General features: G+C 41.1%; 1 protein-coding gene across 5 annotated transcripts in view; it reads right to left on the reverse strand.

Moving 5' to 3' along the window:
- kmt2a (lysine (K)-specific methyltransferase 2A) overlaps positions 1-18,361 on the reverse strand; it is a 148,321-nt gene that overhangs the window by 18,468 nt on the left and 111,492 nt on the right. For all 5 annotated transcript variants that reach the window (XM_060847052.1, XM_060847051.1, XM_060847050.1 and 2 more), the window contains exons 26-31: positions 17,240-17,419; positions 10,775-15,293; positions 9,740-9,832; positions 9,298-9,386; positions 4,619-4,786; positions 3,351-3,425 (exon numbers count right to left, since the gene is read on the reverse strand). In XM_060847052.1, coding sequence (XP_060703035.1) covers positions 3,351-3,425; positions 4,619-4,786; positions 9,298-9,386; positions 9,740-9,832; positions 10,775-15,293; positions 17,240-17,419 — 5,124 coding nt within the window. The remainder of the gene's footprint in view (positions 1-3,350; positions 3,426-4,618; positions 4,787-9,297; positions 9,387-9,739; positions 9,833-10,774; positions 15,294-17,239; positions 17,420-18,361) is intronic.

The raw sequence follows: 18,361 nt of genomic DNA on the forward strand, positions 1-18,361 counted from the left end.
CTGTACAGCTGCAGCATGACCTCTAAACTCCTACGCTCACTGCTCTGACCAATAAAGGAAAGCATACCAAACGCCTTCTTCATTATCCTATCTACCTACACTCCAAGGTCTCTTCAGTAACACTCCCCAGGATCTTACCATTAAGTGTATAAGTCCTGCTCTGATTTGCTTTTCCAAAATGCAGCATCTCATATTTATCTAAATTATATTCCATCTGCCACTCCTCGGCCCATTTGATCAAGATCCCGTTTCACTGAGATAACCTTCTTCGCTGTCCACTACACCTCCAATTTTAGTATCATCTGCAAACTTACAATGTGTCGGAGACAATTGTGTACACTGATCACAACTCGCTTACATTCTTAGAATGTTTTAAAAGAAAATGAGACTATTTCATTGGAGTTTTATGCTAAAGACTTAATTTAAAAATCATACATGTTGTGGTTCAGAAGAATCTAATCGCAGACGTGTTATCGCGGATTTAACTGATAGAATTGAGATGAGATTTGTCTTTATTTAATGTTTTATCTGTGTGTTATTATATAGGTATATGGGAAGAAATTAAGGTGAACTTAAATGAAAGTTATCGGTATATTAGAGTAATGTGTTTAAAAGGTAGAAAAAAACAAATCTTTTCATTTTGATGGCACATTTTTTTCTTAAGGTGGTGGGGGGGAAGGTGTTATGAAGATGTGGGTGTACTTTAAGAGAGTTAAAAGCAGCAGAACTACTGGACACAGCACCAAATGTACTCAAAAAGGTTTCAATATAACACTGGGTCAAACAACCCGATTAGTTCGTTGCCTGGAGACAAAAACAAATCCGAATTCGGCCAATCGGTTTAAATTATACCCAAAACATATCAAACTCCAATCAAGTTTGAATTGAGTATATTGACAATCTTGAGGGCCAACGATACAATCCGATGCTCTGGAGTATAAGACCAGGGAAAATTAGACTGTTGAGAGGAGAACTGCCACGATCTAGCAAGTAAACAGACTGTCTGAAAAATCGCTCTCGATCAATAAGCTAAAAAGCAGAATTCCCTATCCAGAAGAAAAGAAGACACAAGAAGATTGAAGACAAGAACCAAAAACTGTCTGGCTTTGAGATAAGTGTTGTTTGTAAATCTTAATTGAGAGTTCTATCAGACTAGTATTTAGAAGGGAAGGTAAAAGATAGGTTAGAGAAAGAAATTGTAAATAGTGGTTGGTTTATTATTCTGTTATACTTTTAAGTTGTTAATTTTACTTTAAATAGTTCTTGGCCACTTGATTTTTACAGATTACTGCATAGAATAAATCTTTTCTGTGTTGCTGGTTTTAAATTAAGCAGGTGAGTTTACCTTGTGTCGTAACACTAACTATACTCTTATGTTCACCTTCAAATCATTTATATAAATGATGAAAAGCAGTGGACTCAGCACCATCCTTTACGGCACACAACTGGTCACAGGGCTCCAGTCTGAAAAGCAACCCTCCACTCCCACATTCTGTCTTCTACCTACAAGCCAATTCTGTATCCAAATTGCTAGTTTTAGATTAGATTACTTACAGTGTAGAAACAGGCCCTTGACCCAACAAGTCCACACCAACCCTCCGAAGAGCAACCAACCCAAACCCATCCCCCTACACCTAACACTACGGGCAATTTAGCATTGCCAATTCACCTAACCTGAACATTTTTGGACTGTGGGAGGAAACCGGAGCACCCGGAGGAAACCCACGCAGACACGGGGAGAATGTACAAACTCCACAGAGGCAGTTGCCTGAGGCGGGAATTGAACCCGGGTCTCTGGCGCTGCGGGGCAGCAGGCCTAACCACTGTGCCACCTGTATTCCATGAAATCTAACCTTGCCAAACAGTCCCCGATGGGGAACCTTGTCGAACGCCTTATTGAAGTCCATATCAATGACGTTCATCGCTCTGCACTCATCAATCCTCTCCGTTACTTTCTCCAAAAGCTTAATCTAGTTAGTGAGACATGATTTCCCACATACAAAGCCATGTTGACTTTCCCTAATCAATCCTTGCCATTCCAAATACATGTAAATCCTGTCCCTCAGGATTCCTTCCAACAACTTGCCCTCCACCACTAATGTCAGGCTCACCGGTCGATAGTTCTCTGGCTTTTCCTTACCAACATTTCTTAAATAGTGGCACTACCTTAGCCAACCTCCAGTCTTCCAGCACCTCACCTGCGACTATCAGTGATACAAATGTCTCAGCAAGGGACCCAGCAATTCTTCCCTAGCTTTCCACAGAGTTCTAGGATACACCTGATCAGGTCCTGAGGATTTATCCCTCTTCATGAGTCTTAAGACATCCAGCACATCCTCCTCTGTAATATGGACACTTTTCAAGATGTCACCATATATTTCTCCACATTCAATATCTTCCATATCCTTTTCCACAGTAAACACAGATGCAAAATACTCACTTAGTATCTCCTGCAGTTTCACACATCGGCTGACTTGCTGATCTTTGAGGGGCCCTATTATCTCCCTAGTTACCCTTCTATCTTTAATGTATTTACAAAATCCTTTTGGATTCTCCTTCACTCTATTTGCCAAAGCTATCTCATGTCTACTTTTTGCCCCTCTGATTTCCCGCTTAAGTATACTCCTACTGCCTTTATTCTCTTCTAAGGATTCACTTGATCTCTGCTGTCTATACCCGACATAAGCTTCCTTCTTTTTCTTGACTAAAACCTCAACTTCTCTAGTCATCCAGCATTCCCTACACCAACCAGCCTTGCCTTTCACTCTAACAGAAACATACTGTTTCCTGCTTCTGGGGTTTGGTTAATACTAACATACTGATTGCTCTCTCTCCAAGAAAAAGCTTTCATTTCCATAATAACCACATTAAGAACTTAGCACAGCACAGTCATTGAGGTAATTATGAAGGGCCAATAGTCTTAAGAATAGGGTAGGCCATTTAGGAGTGAGATGAGAAATTTCTTCACCCAGTGAGTGATGTGTCTGTGAAATTCTCTGCCATGTAAGGTAGTTGAGGCCAAAACATTAAGACTTAACAGAAAGAGTTAGATATAGTTAAGGCTAAAATAATCAATGGTATGGGGAGAAAGCAGGATTAGGGTATTGAGTTGGATGACCAATATGATCATATTGAACGGTGAGGGTGCCTCGAACTGCCGAATGACCTACTTTGCTCCTGTTTTCTATGTTTCTGCTGGACTCACATATTACTGGAAGTTTTGGAGCTGCAATTGATATTTTAGCTGCTCTTGCTCATGCAGAGATGACCTTATCAAGTGTAAAATCTGTATTTCCTAACAGCCACCTCCATTGTGAGGTAAGATTCCTTTCACAGCGTCCAACACTCACCAGAAAATGATATGTGCTTTAGACGGGCATTGGACCGAGCTTCCTGTACTTTGTCAGTCAGCACCCTCCACCCCTCTAGAAAAAGAAAGTTACCGTCATTAAATTTATTTTTGCATACAAATTCACAGTTCTCATAATTTAGGCAGATATATACTTCGATTCTAATTCTAGACATCCCAAAACCATATGTTTGCAACGTTCCTCATTTAAAAGGGTTCAAAGCATGTGGCAAACATTATGAATGTGAAAGAGTAAGAAAAGGGCTTTTAAACAAAAGGTTTTCCCCAACCTCCGAATGCTTCATTGTGCTTTACTTCTAAAGCTTTGTAGCATTAGAAACCTGAATGCAAAGCAAGGTCTAAGTCACTGTCCCAGAAAAGCAATAGTGACTACAATGTTGAGTAAAGTACGAATGCTGTTCAGGACAACAGGGAAAATTTCCCTGCATTTCTTCAAACTCAGCAGATACGACCTCAATTTCAAGTCTAACCCGAAAGACATGTCAACCTCGATTTTGGGGTCATGTCTCCGGACGCAACTTGAAACACAAACATCTGACCTCATGAACCACAGGTGACACAGGAGAAAATGAAATATATAAGGGTGGAAGGATTAGATATAAAAAACAATTGGGAGAGAGTGACTAACGAGTTTTGATTTCAACTCAATGAAGGTTGCAGAGAGGTGGTAAAGGATGAATGGCAGGTACCATCCAGTTCCCCTTTTCAATCAATGGACAAATTAGGCTTTTTCTAGCCATTTCCAATCTCTACTTCAGTGTGCTGTTTTCTCTGCCCTTCAATGTTGGTTGCTGTCCATTCTTATAGTTAATAAATTACTTGGTCTTCAATATTTAATTACCACCTTTCAAAACGATTGTAGTATTATTTCAAAGTATTTTTGTAATCCAAAGTAAGTGGCATTATTCCATCTAGACTACTGCTGATGCCCGATCATCATTATTCCATCTAGACTACTGCTGATGCCCGATCATCATTATTCCATCTAGACTACTGCTGATGCCCGATCATCATTATTCCATCTAGACTACTGCTGATGCCCGATCATCGGAGGAGGCATGAGAATAATTTGGGGTTAATGATTTGTCTCCAACTTATCTCTAAACGTGAAGTCAAGAGGTTTTACTTAGCAATTCCTGTTCACAGCAGACTATCAGAAAAATCAAGAAGAATCATGGACTCCACCCAATCAACATATTTTTAAGACAGCACCTCCCCTCCCCTGACAAAATCAGAAACCATCCCTACCTTCAATATTATCACACTGAATCTGAAATCCATCATCGCTCGTGATCTGAAACATCAGGCCTTTCTTTGCTTTTTTCTCACTCCGGATTTCTTTCCTCTTTTCCTCTTGCTCAAGCAAAGCAAGAAGGGGAGAGCTGAAGGAGTCATCATCGTCCGAGCTTTTGGATTCTAGCAGGAAAACAGAACATATGTGAACCAATAACCCTTTAAGAATTAACTTTATTTGTACTTTGCAAAAAGATTCCATAGACATTTACTGTTCCCTGTACTGGCCCCACTACAGGTTGAATTACTTCCAAGGAATGAGCCAAAAGGAAGTTCTGATGTTCAATACGACAAAGAACTACAAATACTAGAAATCTAAAAGATAAACAGAAATTGCTGGAGAAATCCAGCACGTCTGGCGGCACCTGTGGTGAGAAAACATATTTTACATATTGGATCCAGCTCTGAGGAAGGTTCACTGGATCCAAAACGCTAACTCTGCTTTCTCTCCACAGATTCTGCCAGAACTGCTGAGTTTCCCCAGCAATTTCTATTTTTGTTTCTGATGTTCAATGCATGTCGAGGCTGATGTTGAGTGAAGCAGCACTGTGGCAATACTGTGAGAAGTGCATGGACGGGCTGACAACCACAATCATAGGTGAGAAAAAGTTTTTTCCTCTGAGAGGGCTGGGTGACTTTGGAACACACTGTCCCAGAAGGTTGTGGAGACAGGATCATTGTTGAACAATCTTTGGTTAGGCAGGGTAAAGAAGGGTTATCGGTGTAGATGGGCAAGTGCAAACACATAATTATGATTTTATTGAATAGTGAAGCAGGCTTGAAGAACCAAATAGTCTACTTTTGCTCCAATTTTGCATGCTGTTACATAACAGAGCCTGCAAATGCAAGTGGAAAAAACCCACAGAGATTGCTGGAGAAATTCAGCAGGTCTGGCAGCATTCTGAGAGAAGTAAGCAGAGTTAATATTCAAAGTCCAGAGACTACATCCGAATTGATAGCAGGTAGGAAAACGTGGTATTTATATTGAAGTCAAAGTTGGGTGAGGGAGGAGAAAAGGGACAGGTGAGTAGATAGGGGGAGACAGAGCCCAGAGAGGGGGACAGATATGTGAAAGGGCTAAGTAAACAACAAGATTGTGGATGGCAGGCCAGGACAGAAGAAAAGCTGAGTAAGTGATAATAAAAGCTAAGAGTAGGAGACAAAGGGCTAGCTAGCTGCACTGAAACATTCCATATGATAATATGTAGGGAATACGTGAAAATGGGCGACTGCGCTCAAAACTGCACCAGGTGTGGGATGGGTTAAAAAATGTGTCAGAATGATATTATTGATCTCTATGTTGGGTTCTGGAGGCCGCAGGGTGCCCAAGCAGAAAATAAGATGTTGTTCTTCGAGCTTAGGCTGAAGCTTGCTGGAACACTGCTGCAGGCCTGTGACAGAAATGTTGGCAGGCAACTGGAAGCCAGAAGTTATTTTTGTAGACAGAACGTAGGTATTCTGAAAAGTGGTCACCCAGTCTGCACTTCACCTCCCCAATGTAGAAGAGACCAAAGTGTAAGCAGACTAAATTGAGTGAAGCACTGTTAAATTGCTGCTTCATCTGGGAAGCATGGCTGAGGCCTTGGACAGTGAAGATGGAGATAAACAAGCAGATGTTACACCTTCTGTGATTTCACAGGAAGGTGTCGTTGTGGTATGAGATGATGTTGGGAATGGTGAACCAGTGAACTAGACTGTCCTGGAGGAACCCTGCAGAATGCTGACAAGGGAGGGAAGGGGAAACTGAGTCTGGTTGTGATATTCTGCTGGAGATGATCGAAGTGACAAGTTATAATCCTTTCAATGCAGAGGCTAGTGGGTTGGTAGGTGAGGACTAGGAGGACTCTATCATTGCTGTAGCGAAGGAAGGGAAGGGGTGAGGGCAGGAGTGCAGGATATGGGTTGAACACAGATAAGAGCCTGTCAACAATGGTAGTGGGGAATCCTAAAATGAGGAAAAGCCTGGACATTTCAGAGGTTGCCCAGCAGAAGCTGGCATTATCAGAACAGATGTGACAGAGACCAAAAAACTAGCAGAATGGGACGAAGTTCTTACAAAAAGCGGGTTGTGAAGATATATGGTCATGGTAACTGTGGGGGTCAGTGGGTTTTACTGTCTATTGGTGGCCAGTCTATCCCTAGAAATGGAAACGCGGATGTCGAGGAAGGGAAGGAATTGGAGCTAGACCAGGGGAAGGTAAGGGCAGATTGAAAACTGGAAGCAAAATTGATCATTTTTTCAAGTTCATAATGAGTGAGGGAGGCAGAACCGATGATGTTATCAATATAACAGGGGTTGATTGGGGGGGGGGGGGGGGGGGGGGGGGGGGGGGGGGAGGGTCAAAGGATAATTGGAACAAGGAATGTTCCACGTACCCCACAAAGAGACAGGCATAACTGGGATCCATGTGGGTATCATGACTACATCTTTGATGTGAAGAAAGTGAGAGGATCTCAAGGAGAAGTGAGAATAAGCTCAGCCAGGCAGAGGGTGGTGGTGGTGGAAGCGGACAATTTGGGCCCTTCTTTCCAGGAAGTGGAGAGCCTGGAGACCATATTGACAGGGTATGTTCATGTAAAGGGATTGCACATCCATTGCTGGTGCCCACAAACTAAAGATCCTGAAACTGATGTAGAACATCAGAAATATTGCGGCTCTAAGTGGGAAGTGACTGGACAAGATGAGAAAAGGTTTAAGTCAAAGTAGGAATAAGTACATTTCATGGAACAGGCAGAAACAGGTGGCCTGCCTAGTCAGTGCTGACTGTATTTTGAGGAGAAGTGGGTTGTGCAGAGTTCTAAGACTATGAAGTCAGAGGCTTTGGAAGGAGCTCCCCAGATGAGATGTGGTTACTAACAATTGCTCTTTGGGAGTTAGTCTGGACTAAATGGGCCCAATCCCCTGCTTCCACACTGTATGGATTCTATGATTAAGGTGTAGGTGCACATGGATAAAACTAAGACCTTTGCCAAGTATGGAATGGAAAGTCAGAAGATCAAAAGTAAGTGATTAGTTGGTGCACTCAAGTCTTGAGAAGTTGGGTATTTCTGCTGTCAATTTTCTTAATATTCTGAGCAAAAAAATAATTTATTCACTGAAGGCAGCAAAATTCATGAAACAAAGATTCAAATCATTTGCTTACTTTGGATCATAAATTACATGGTCCAAAGGATCCCTTTATTTGGAAATGACAATAATAATAATACAACTGTATGGTTGTTGGTGGCTCTGCTGAGTTTATTCGTGCTCCTGTTCCCTACAGTGCCCCAACCAGACACACAGTGGCACTATAAATCTAAGTTTTATTTCTTCCATTTTCACTCTTCCTCCCGAGTGTCACCTTATTCCTAAAGTACCTTCAGGTATGTCCAATGCCCTGTAATCCTTCCTGTAGATGACAGGTTAGCTCAGCCTTTGCCTGACATCTGCAATAACCTTGCAGTGGGAGTAACACCACTCCCACAGAACATTCAAACTGTTGCTTGGCTTAGATCAGCAAGTTCAGAGTTTAGGATGAATTTTACATCAAATTAAGCAGAGCCTAGGACACATAAACAGGCCAATTGGCCCAAAATGGCTATAATGTGATTTATACTGAACACTCTTCAGTGTACTTTACATCCTCATCTTCTTCTTAAACGCAAAAACCAGAAGAACTATCTTTCTTCCAGAACCATAAGTATGACCTCCTCACTACTTTATCCAACCAGGCTTTTGAGGAAACTAGGTCATTTCCATTAATATACAATCATTATTATAGATCTGACACCAGTAGAGTTAAATAAAAAAAGGGTCAAAAAATGCTTCTACTTATTTCTAGTCTTTTCTCGCTTACAGTACAACTGTTGCAAAGACTCTGAATGGACTCACTATGAGCTTGTTGATTTTAAATTGGGTTTTATTTCCATAAAATTAAAAATAATGGAATTTACTGTAAACTTATATTGAAAATGGGTTACACCACAGTAACCCATTTTCACCACTGAAGTAAATAGTGCAGTTGCATTTAAGTGGAAAGAGGACAATATTTTGAGGAAGAAGTGATTGGCAGTTTAAATAAGAAAAAATGGAAAAGGCTGTAATGGAGTATAAATATCAGCACAAGGTGGGACAAGAGGATATATATGGCACAGAAACAAGCCAAAGCAATGCTATGTAATCCTACAAAGAAGCGATGAAAAAAAAGGCCCTAAACTTTAAATAGTTTTCGTCCTATCTTTCTTCCCTTAATAACCTATTTCCTATAATAGAGTCAAAGGCTATGAGGGACAGTCAGGAAAGCAGATTTAAGGCCATTATCAGATCAACAATGACCTTGACGATTAGAATTGCAGGCTCAAGGGACTAAGTGTATTAATTCTGCTATTTCTCATGTTATGCTCACAATGACATTCCAGGCTGCATTATTCCCCAGTTACGTGTGGGGTCCTCACTCTCTCAGTCCTACGTCAACATTATTTCGCTACAGTTTTTAGAGAGTAGACAAGATATGTGATTTGAAGTAGAAAGCTGAAAATGTAGCATTTGGCCCTACGTTCCAAGTCACAGAACCTCAGTGTTCACATATAAAGACAAGTCACAGTAGTTCCACATTTCAGCGAAAGTGCATTATGAAACAATGCTTGCTAGTTACCAGCGACAAAGTCATCCTGTCCTTCTGTGTTTGATGTTCCAGTATTCATGGATTCAAAAGGCTGCAGCGTTGGCATATGTTCCATTTGACTAAGTGTGAAGAAAGGATTTGTTTTAATTGATAATGAATTAAGACAAATTTGCTGGCAATTAACTATTTTGAAAACTCAGTACAATTCTTGAAAATTATTTGAAGTGTTTATATGAATGAACTTTCAAAACAAACTCCTCTGATTTCACTAAGCTGGCTGAGTTACTTGCTCAGTCAAACAATTTTACTAGAACTAAGCAGTGAGTTAAGCTATCAACCACCATATGCTCTATAACCTCAGCTGCATTCAAGTTTCATGCAGGAGAACGAAGGACTGAATGTAGTTCTTTGAGCTTAGGTGTGAAAATGGTAACGAATTTCACTGGAAAGGCTAACCATAAACTCTGCTCACCTTGGAGATTCAGAATCCCGGTTACCATCTTCTTGCTGGTGCCCATCGAGTTCTGCTGCATTTTGCACGGTCTTTATCCGTACTCGAATAGGTCTAAAATTATGTTACATATTACAAACATTTAGATTTAGGGAAAGTGTTGTTACTAGGTCTGTTTAGTGCATTAGTAACTAGTTAAATGAAAATATCAAATTTGTCTTAATGTGCTATCATGTGGTGAATAACAGTCTTGTAAAGACTCTTGAATCATGATCTGAAAATGTTGCCACAATGGCAGAGATTTCAGCATCTCAAGTATCATTTAAAATGCACTCAATACAATTTTGATTTGTTATAGTAAAATTGCATAGTATTACAGTACATTTTTCCAGTTCCTGTGGATATTGTGTATAAGTTTTGCTTAGCCATTAAATTTCACCAAAATCCTATAGGCAGTGTAGAAGTGTGTATGTAAAATATAGCGCTTGTGAATTACCAGCCCTGTCAAACAGGTGTCCTAGATATTTTACTTTATGCAAAAGTTCCTGATGACAAACTTTCCTTGATAATTTGTTATTTTAAGAAATTAATTATCTAATAAGTTGGAATAGCTTTCAGCATTCAGGAAAGATGGCAGCAAATGTATCCAGGTTAAGCTCCTACCAACAGCAATGCAATAGTGGCCAGGTAATCTTCTGATGCAATGTTGATATAGGTTAAATAGCAACTAAGACATGGGGATAACTCCCCTAATGTTCTTTGAAGTAGTGCCATGAAACCTTTAAGTCCACCTGAAAGAACAGGCAGGACTGGCTTAATGTTTCATGCAAAGAAATTAATGACACCTAAATGTATTCCTACAGGAGACTGACAAATCATTACATATTTTATAGATGTATATAAATATACACACACTTATTATTACATATATCAGATCACAAATATACTGTCAAGTATGTCAGAAATACTTAAGATCTGCTTTATAAAGAACTATGTCACTTTAAAATGAACATCTTAAAACTTCTTATGATTTTGCTCAGAACATTAAGTACTTACTCTGTGCTAGAGGACAGGGGAATGTTGGTTGATTCAGACTCCAAAGTGGTTTGATGATCTCCAAAGGATTCAGTCATAATATGGGCCGATTTGTGCTTTTTAATGCTTTGTTTGTCCAAAGCAGGTGATGCCCGTTTTACCCTGGGCTTGACCTTTGGGGATTCAGAAGACACCACAGTCATTGCATTGACAGGAGGCTGGTCCGTGGTGGAGGAAAACACAGAGCTCACTGGAACTGGTGAAGACATGCTGGTGGTCGAAAAAACAACTGTGCTGCTCACAACACTAGTTGTGACGGTTAGCATGGTCGTTGATATTTGACTTCCTGAACTACAGGCAGTATCCAGTTGGGAGGTCGATACAACACCTTTACTAGACAGAAGCTGAGATATCTGTTGGTTTAGCTGATAGGCCCCATCCTGGTCAGATGAGCTTGGTGCAACTGGTACACTAACTGCAGGGCTGGAAGGCAGCAGACAAATATTCTGAGAAGGTGACAGGGGTCCACTGTTAGGGCTATGTGGCGGTGCTAGATGTTGGAACATTCCTGTTCCAGACAATGGAACTGCCTGATCTGAAAGTCCTAAACTCTGTTGGCTAGCTTTGATTAACAAATTGCTTATTGAACCAGTGATGTCTGTTGTCCCTAGTAACATGGGGGTAGTTAAGGTGACTGAACTTTGGCCCAGGATGTGTCCTGTTACTGTACCCCTACTAGTTGCTGCTGTCGCTGCTTCCATAGAAACAACGTTCAAAACTGACTGGGCCGGACCCAAGGCCGACACATTTCCAGCTGCCAAATGAGCATTTTCTGGACCAATCATGTTTGTAGAACCTGCTGCGCCCAGGTTTTGTTGAATTTGGGGCACAGACAAAGGGGACTGCTCAAAATACATTACTGCAGACTTAGGCCTTTTAATTATATTAGGAATTGTTCGTTGGGGTCCACTGTTAGCAAGTGCTCCTAAGTCCACCAAACTGGTCTGGTTTGTTATTCCTCCAGGGACTTGTGATGGTGAGAAATTATTCAAAGTTATATTAGGCACAATTTCTGAAGCAGAACTAGAAGTCTGTTGGTATGAAGGTGCAAGCTTCTTGCCTTTTTTGGAAGGTAGCCTGTTTATTGGTCTTTTCTTAGCCTGGGCTGATCCTGGACTAGAGGTTGTGGCAGTGAGGAGCTCTGGCCTCTGACTAGATTCTGAGTTTAAAAGTTGTGGATCTGGAGGTGACTGGACCCCGATGAGCAGGCCTGAGGGAGAGCTAGTGCTGTTAGACTGAAATGCTGGCGTGGTAGGTCCCGCAAAGGAATGTAGCTGAGGGTGTTGTGACAAAGTCAACAAACTTTTACTGCTTGCCATTGTGGCAGAAGTGCATATCGATTGGGAGGCTGGCAAACTTACATTTAAACCTGTGGCTAATGCTAGGCTACCTCCCATGGAAACATTTTGCGCAAGGACTGTATTGCTTGTCTCTACAACTGCTTGGGCAGGACCCACTGAAGGTGCTAGATTTATTTTTTGTGTAACACCACTGGGATACGTCTGGAGAACGTAGAGTGGATGTCCATGCTGATTGACAACAATTACATTATCTGTTCCTGGTTTAAGAAGTGGAGTTGCTGTTTGCACTGCAGTGTTGGCAATGGGAGCAGGGCCAGGACTGTCTGCAGGGCTTGCAATGTATTTCTGACCTGGAGGTGGCACAGAGGAGCTAACAGATGTTGGAATGACCACTGGTGAGCTGGTGCCAACCCCAGTTATGTCCTGGCCGTTAGGCCCCTGCTCCACCTGACTACAGGCTGGTGTAGTTAACTGGTCGGTATCCATGTGACTTTGCATGAATTGATCAGAAGCCATATGGCTTTCACCAGACGGCTCCACAACTTGATGCCCTATCAAAGAAACTTCGGCATCATTTACCGCCACTGACTTCTCTCCTGTCACAGTCACCCCTTTCTCTACTGACTCAGCAGCAGGTATATTCAGTACTGACTGGTCTTCTGTGGAGGTCAGCTGTGACGTTGAAATGACAGTGAGACTGCTGTGGCTTTGATTCGAAACAGTTGGACTGCATGTTGTTAAAACAGAGAGGTCAGATGGCAACTCCAGGGGCAACTCAAACGGCTCCTCTGCAGGAATGGATGCTGAGACATCACTTTCTACAGTTTCTGTGCTGGGCAGAGGTTGGGAAAACACTTCAAAGAGACTGCCCATGTCCTTTCCTCTGTTACTAACAAGACCTAGACCTTCACCCAGTGTTATGAGTTCAGAAGACGATGACTCTGGGCTTTCCCCTAAAGCTTGCATCGACTGAGTATTCTTAAGAACAAAGTCCATGATGTCAGATGGAAGGATATTACCACAGTCATCGCTGTTGTTATTATCTGAGTCATTGGCAGATTTCAACAAGTCAGTGTTAAAACTATCCAACAAATTCTTGTCCGAAGGTGTGCTGGAGTGGACTCTCCTGGCACTGTCTAATGAGGTGAGAGAAACCTCCCCTATGGAGTCTTGGCCCTGAGACTTCACTCTGCTCACTGGAAGACAGTTATCTAACTTTGAATCATTGCCTTTCAGGTCAGAGACTGATTTGACACCATGTTCCTCCTTTTCTACATCATCAACCCCACTGTTGACAGTTCCATCTAGGTCTAGGTTTTCCGTTCCATTTTCTTTGGCTTTTATCTTGCTCACCTGTGTTGCTTTGCCTACCGTCATGGCTACACTAGCATCACTCTCTGTGCCATCATCAACACCATCAAGCTGGCTGATCCTGGGTAAGTGACAGTCATCTTCTCCATCGAAGAAATTGCATGGCTCAAGCCTTCCCTCCCGGTCAGACGTGATTACTGTTCTTGTGAAATTGTAGTAATATTCCATATCCTCATCAGAGGATGTGTTTGGATCATCAGCTCCATCTACCTGTCCTTGAGTTGACTGTTCTCCTCTTTTTTTCCCTGAAGGATCTCGGTAGAATGGAAAGTCCTCTTCACCATATGACTTTACACCATAAAAGGGAGTCAACCCGAAAAATGTGGTTGAGCGTGCTCGGGCACTTCGGCGGGGATACCGCCTTTTGTTTGAATCATTATCCTGTGTTTTGTTCCCATCTCCATCATCTTGTGAAGTTTGATTTCCACATTGCAGCACATGCTTCTGAAAAAGATTTTTCACCCTTTGCTTGTAGATTTTGTTGCACTTTGGACACCGAAGGACTTCCCGTTCATTTTCCGGACTTTCTGACATTACAGAAGGCACAACTGAAGAGGATACAGCCTCATCACCTCCCTGAGAGCTGCCCCCAGACATAGATGTGGTCAAACTTTTGTCATGATCTTCCTCAACAAGGTAGTCAGGTTCTAAGCATTCAAGAATTCCTTGGTTTTGGGAAGTAAGCATTTCCTTTTTGCCAATATCAGACTGAACTCCATCCCCAGTGATCGTGACCAGAGAATGCTGAATACCAGCAGATCTGTCCCCAAACTTCTGTTTAGATTCTTCAGTAGACTGAGCTTTCTTATCTATTTCAGCCAACAAACTGCTGGCTGCTTTTGCATTAACCGTTATATCTACAGCAGAATCTGCACTTGGACATCCCTCAAAATGCTTTACTGCCTGCACTTTGCTGTTTCTGGAAAGATCAGTGGAGGACGCTTTAGCACCAGGTCGCTTCTCTGTGCAGTTTGACCGAGGATGCTCATTTGCTGTAGCTGTAACATGGCTGACTCCCGCAGACTGTAGCCTTGTTCTTTCAGTGTCTTGGTTGACAGTATGAAAACTACTTATTTTTCCTGTTTGAACAGCGTCCTTATTTTGCTCAACCAACCTTCTTGAATCCTTTGGGTGGAAAGATAGTGTGCAGCCTTTAGTTTCTTTGGCGATCGATGTTACCGCATTAGAGTTTGTATGCAACCCACTGTTATTAAATGCTTCTTTCTGTGAAGGACGTGATACAGTTACTGTCGTAACTGAGTTACATGTTTGTGCTGATGTTGTCACTGAACCATCCAATGCATTTACAGCTGAAATATTTTCACCTTTCAAGGCACTGTTTCGAGACTGGTTACCAGATGAAGACAGAGAATGTTCTTTTGAACTGTAATGCCCCGTGGATGTCAGCGGTGATCTGTTAGGTTGGGAGCCTACTGCTTGAGAAACTCCTGAAAGATGTATTGTGGCAGAATCAATACTACTGAATCTTTGACGGCTAGAAGGGCCACTTCCTTGGTGTGAAGTGCTTACTTTGCCTGAATGAAATGCTTTATGAACAAGTTCACCAAGGTGACTTCCAGTCTCAGTGTCTGATAACACATTGAGTGATGACAATGGTGATGTGTTAGCATTCCCACTTGATCTTAGGCATGTCATGCCCATTTGGGAAGGCGAAGCCATTCTGTGCCTGGAATGTTGTGGTGATACAGAAGATGTACTATGCCGCCTGGAAATGGTACTTCTCCTCCCTGATGACAGTAGAGCATCGGCAAATGTGACAACCTCGTGTATCATTGGGGTGGGGCTCCCTTAACAAGAGAACAGAAAGAATATTACTTATGCCCAGTCCTGGTGGCGTTGCCACATTTTCTCTTCAAGATGCAAAGGACTTGTAAAATTAAATACTGTTATACCTTTTAATGTGAAGAATCTATAATCCCATGTAAGAAATAGATCATTCAACACTGCTCCTCCACTCAACTAAAACAGGGACGATTTGCACCATAACCTCATTGCTCCATATCGCTTGGAAACACTTACCTGATAAATATATATCAATCTCAATTAAACTTTCAAATTATTCCAGCTTTCAGATCTTTTATGTGACATAAGTACCCCAAGTTTCACTACCCCTTAACGTAGAAGTGCTTTCTGATTCCAATGCTATGCAGACTCGCACAAATTTAAAGACTGTGCTTCTTCTTCTGGATTTTCACCACCATGAGAAACTATTTCTCTCCGTCTACACTAATAATCCCTTTTACCATTTTAAATAGTTCAATCTTTTAACCTGAAGAGAATAAAAACCCAAGTTTACTCATAATTTAAGCTTTAAAACTCTGAATAATTTAGTCAGACATAGTATGCATCACATGCAGAGTTATTAATAAACTCTTCCAAACGAGGTCTGCTTAATGTGCCTTAATCTCCAAACTCAAAAAAGAAACGCTATCACAGCACTGTGATCCCAATTTTCACCATCAGCACTGCATTGGAGAAGCGATAGCATAATGATAACGTCTCTGGGCCAGTAATCCACAATCCAAGGAATAATGATCTGGTGATATCGAGTCCAAAGGTGTGCAGGTTAGGTGGATTGGCATTGCTAAATTGCCTGCAGTGTTCAGGCATATGTCAGAAGGTGAATTAGCCGTAGGAAATACAGGCTTAAAGGAATTGGGCACAGTGGGGGGGGGGGGAGAATGGATGTCTGGGTGGGATGCTCTGCCGAGGGTCAGTATGCTCTCAATGGGCCAAATCGCCCACTTCCACACAGTAGGGATTCTATATCCATGGCAGAATGATGGGATAAAATCTGGAATTAAACCTAGCCAACCATGTAACCATGGTAAAATGTTGTAAAAACCCGTCTTTGAGAAAAAATTCTGCCATGTTTATTTGGTCTGGCCAGATACAACTCCAGAGCCACAATAACGTAGTGACTCTTAACTAGCAATTAGGGACCTGCAATAAATGTTGGCCTAGCCAACAATGCCCATTCCCATGAACATAAAAACGTGGCCTCTGAGTAACATTCCACTTTCATGCCAAGATGTCACAGGTTTATTAATCATCTGGAATAGGTTGAAATCCCATATGCTAATTTCAAGTAGATCTTTAACAGATACCAGAAAGAAACAATTCTGTCCCATCAACTTGACTTGTTTTAAACCCAAGCCAAACAGTATATCATAATATCATCTAAAACATACATTCGCACTGAAAATAAAGATTCTGATTTACCTCTTTAACAGACATGAAAATTCCTGTAGGAATCATAAAATGATACAGAATACAGAGAGAAATTCAAATGTGAATTACAATAATTCAAATTCCCAAAACAGACGTTACATAAAAGTTTGAAATGCGCACAATTCTCTTCAAATGAACCCATGATCTGATTGTTGTACATCCTCTGTATAGATATAAGCAAAATAAAAAATGGTCTATAATTATAAAATGAGGGGTATCAACAAATGCTCAACACGTTTGCATGAAATTCTTCTTCTGCTATAAGTGTTAGCTGGTTTATAGTAAATAGGATGATCATCTGTTAAAATAGGGATAAAGAGATTTCAGACAACCTTGTTACATGTGAGCAATTATTATTCCACTGCATTATTTTATGCTCTTAAAAATATTTGTGATCTCAAATATTTATCACTTTATTGCCCTCCTTTATAGTTTGATTTAAACTAATGGTAATTACTAAAATTGACACTACTCAAAGTTAACACTTTGTAAACTCAATTACCTGGTGATGGAAGGGGTCTTGATCCAGTACTTGGGGATCGTCGTGTTGGAGAAAAACTGGATGTCTGAGTCCTGCTGCCTGGTTGTAATCTAGGAGGTATTGGTCCAGGTGTGAGGGAAGGAGGGTGGTGATCTGGTATTTCAGACATATTTGTATTGTGACTCTCCGCCATGTCAATTTCTGTCAAAGTAAAGCCAAATCAATCACCTAAATTCCTCAATAGGACATAGCCCTGTAGAATAATGCAATATAAAAGGCTATTGTGCCTGTTCCATCTCTTCAAAAAAATCTATCCAATGACTTGTAGTTTTTTTAATGTACTGTTTGATGGATGAAAGGTGTACTTGGGTATTAAGGAAAGCATAAAAGTTTGTAATTACCTGATTACAATTTTGGCCATACTAGACACAGTCAACTGCGAAGTTGCAGCGCTCCCTTGATCAGCTGCACCCCAGACATAAACAGTGGGAGTTGCAGGGAATTAATGACAAAATCAATCTATGCAAATCTAACAGTACCAGTTGGTTAGGCTACAAATTTGAAATAACCAGCTGGTAATATGCATTCATTCTGTGGATTTCCATGTGTGACTAGCTATTAATACCCATGTTCAAAATGAGAATTGGTGACTCCATGCAAAACCAAGGTGAATACATTGAGAGTAGCCAAACAGTGCGAATTTTGTATCAGAGCATAGAAAGTGTTGAATTACTTTGAATATCCTCATCACCTCAGTTTTTTACAGCCAAAATAATAACAAGGACATCTCCAATAAAAGTCTTTATAACTCGGTATATGAGGCATCAACAATGGTCGCACTTCTAATGACAAGTTGCACGTTTTTGTTGTGTCCCATGCTGATGCGTCCCGAAAGAAAATACTAATTCCTATATTCATGCCTTCCACGTGCCACAAAACATCAGTCTGCCAGAGGCAGAGGCAAGCTTGAAGTAGCAGAGAATTTCAACAAGCATAAACCAAGTCCATACACAGGGTATTTTCCTTCAGTTACATAATAAATCAAGTGATAACCATTAAGGTGAATATAATGATATCACTATATTTCAGGGATAGCAAAGAATCAACAAACAGCAAACAGATTTCTTTTCAAAAATTTGTTCA

The sequence above is a fragment of the Hemiscyllium ocellatum genome, chromosome 29 (assembly GCF_020745735.1).
Source record: "Hemiscyllium ocellatum isolate sHemOce1 chromosome 29, sHemOce1.pat.X.cur, whole genome shotgun sequence".
NCBI classification, from domain to species: domain Eukaryota; kingdom Metazoa; phylum Chordata; class Chondrichthyes; order Orectolobiformes; family Hemiscylliidae; genus Hemiscyllium; species Hemiscyllium ocellatum.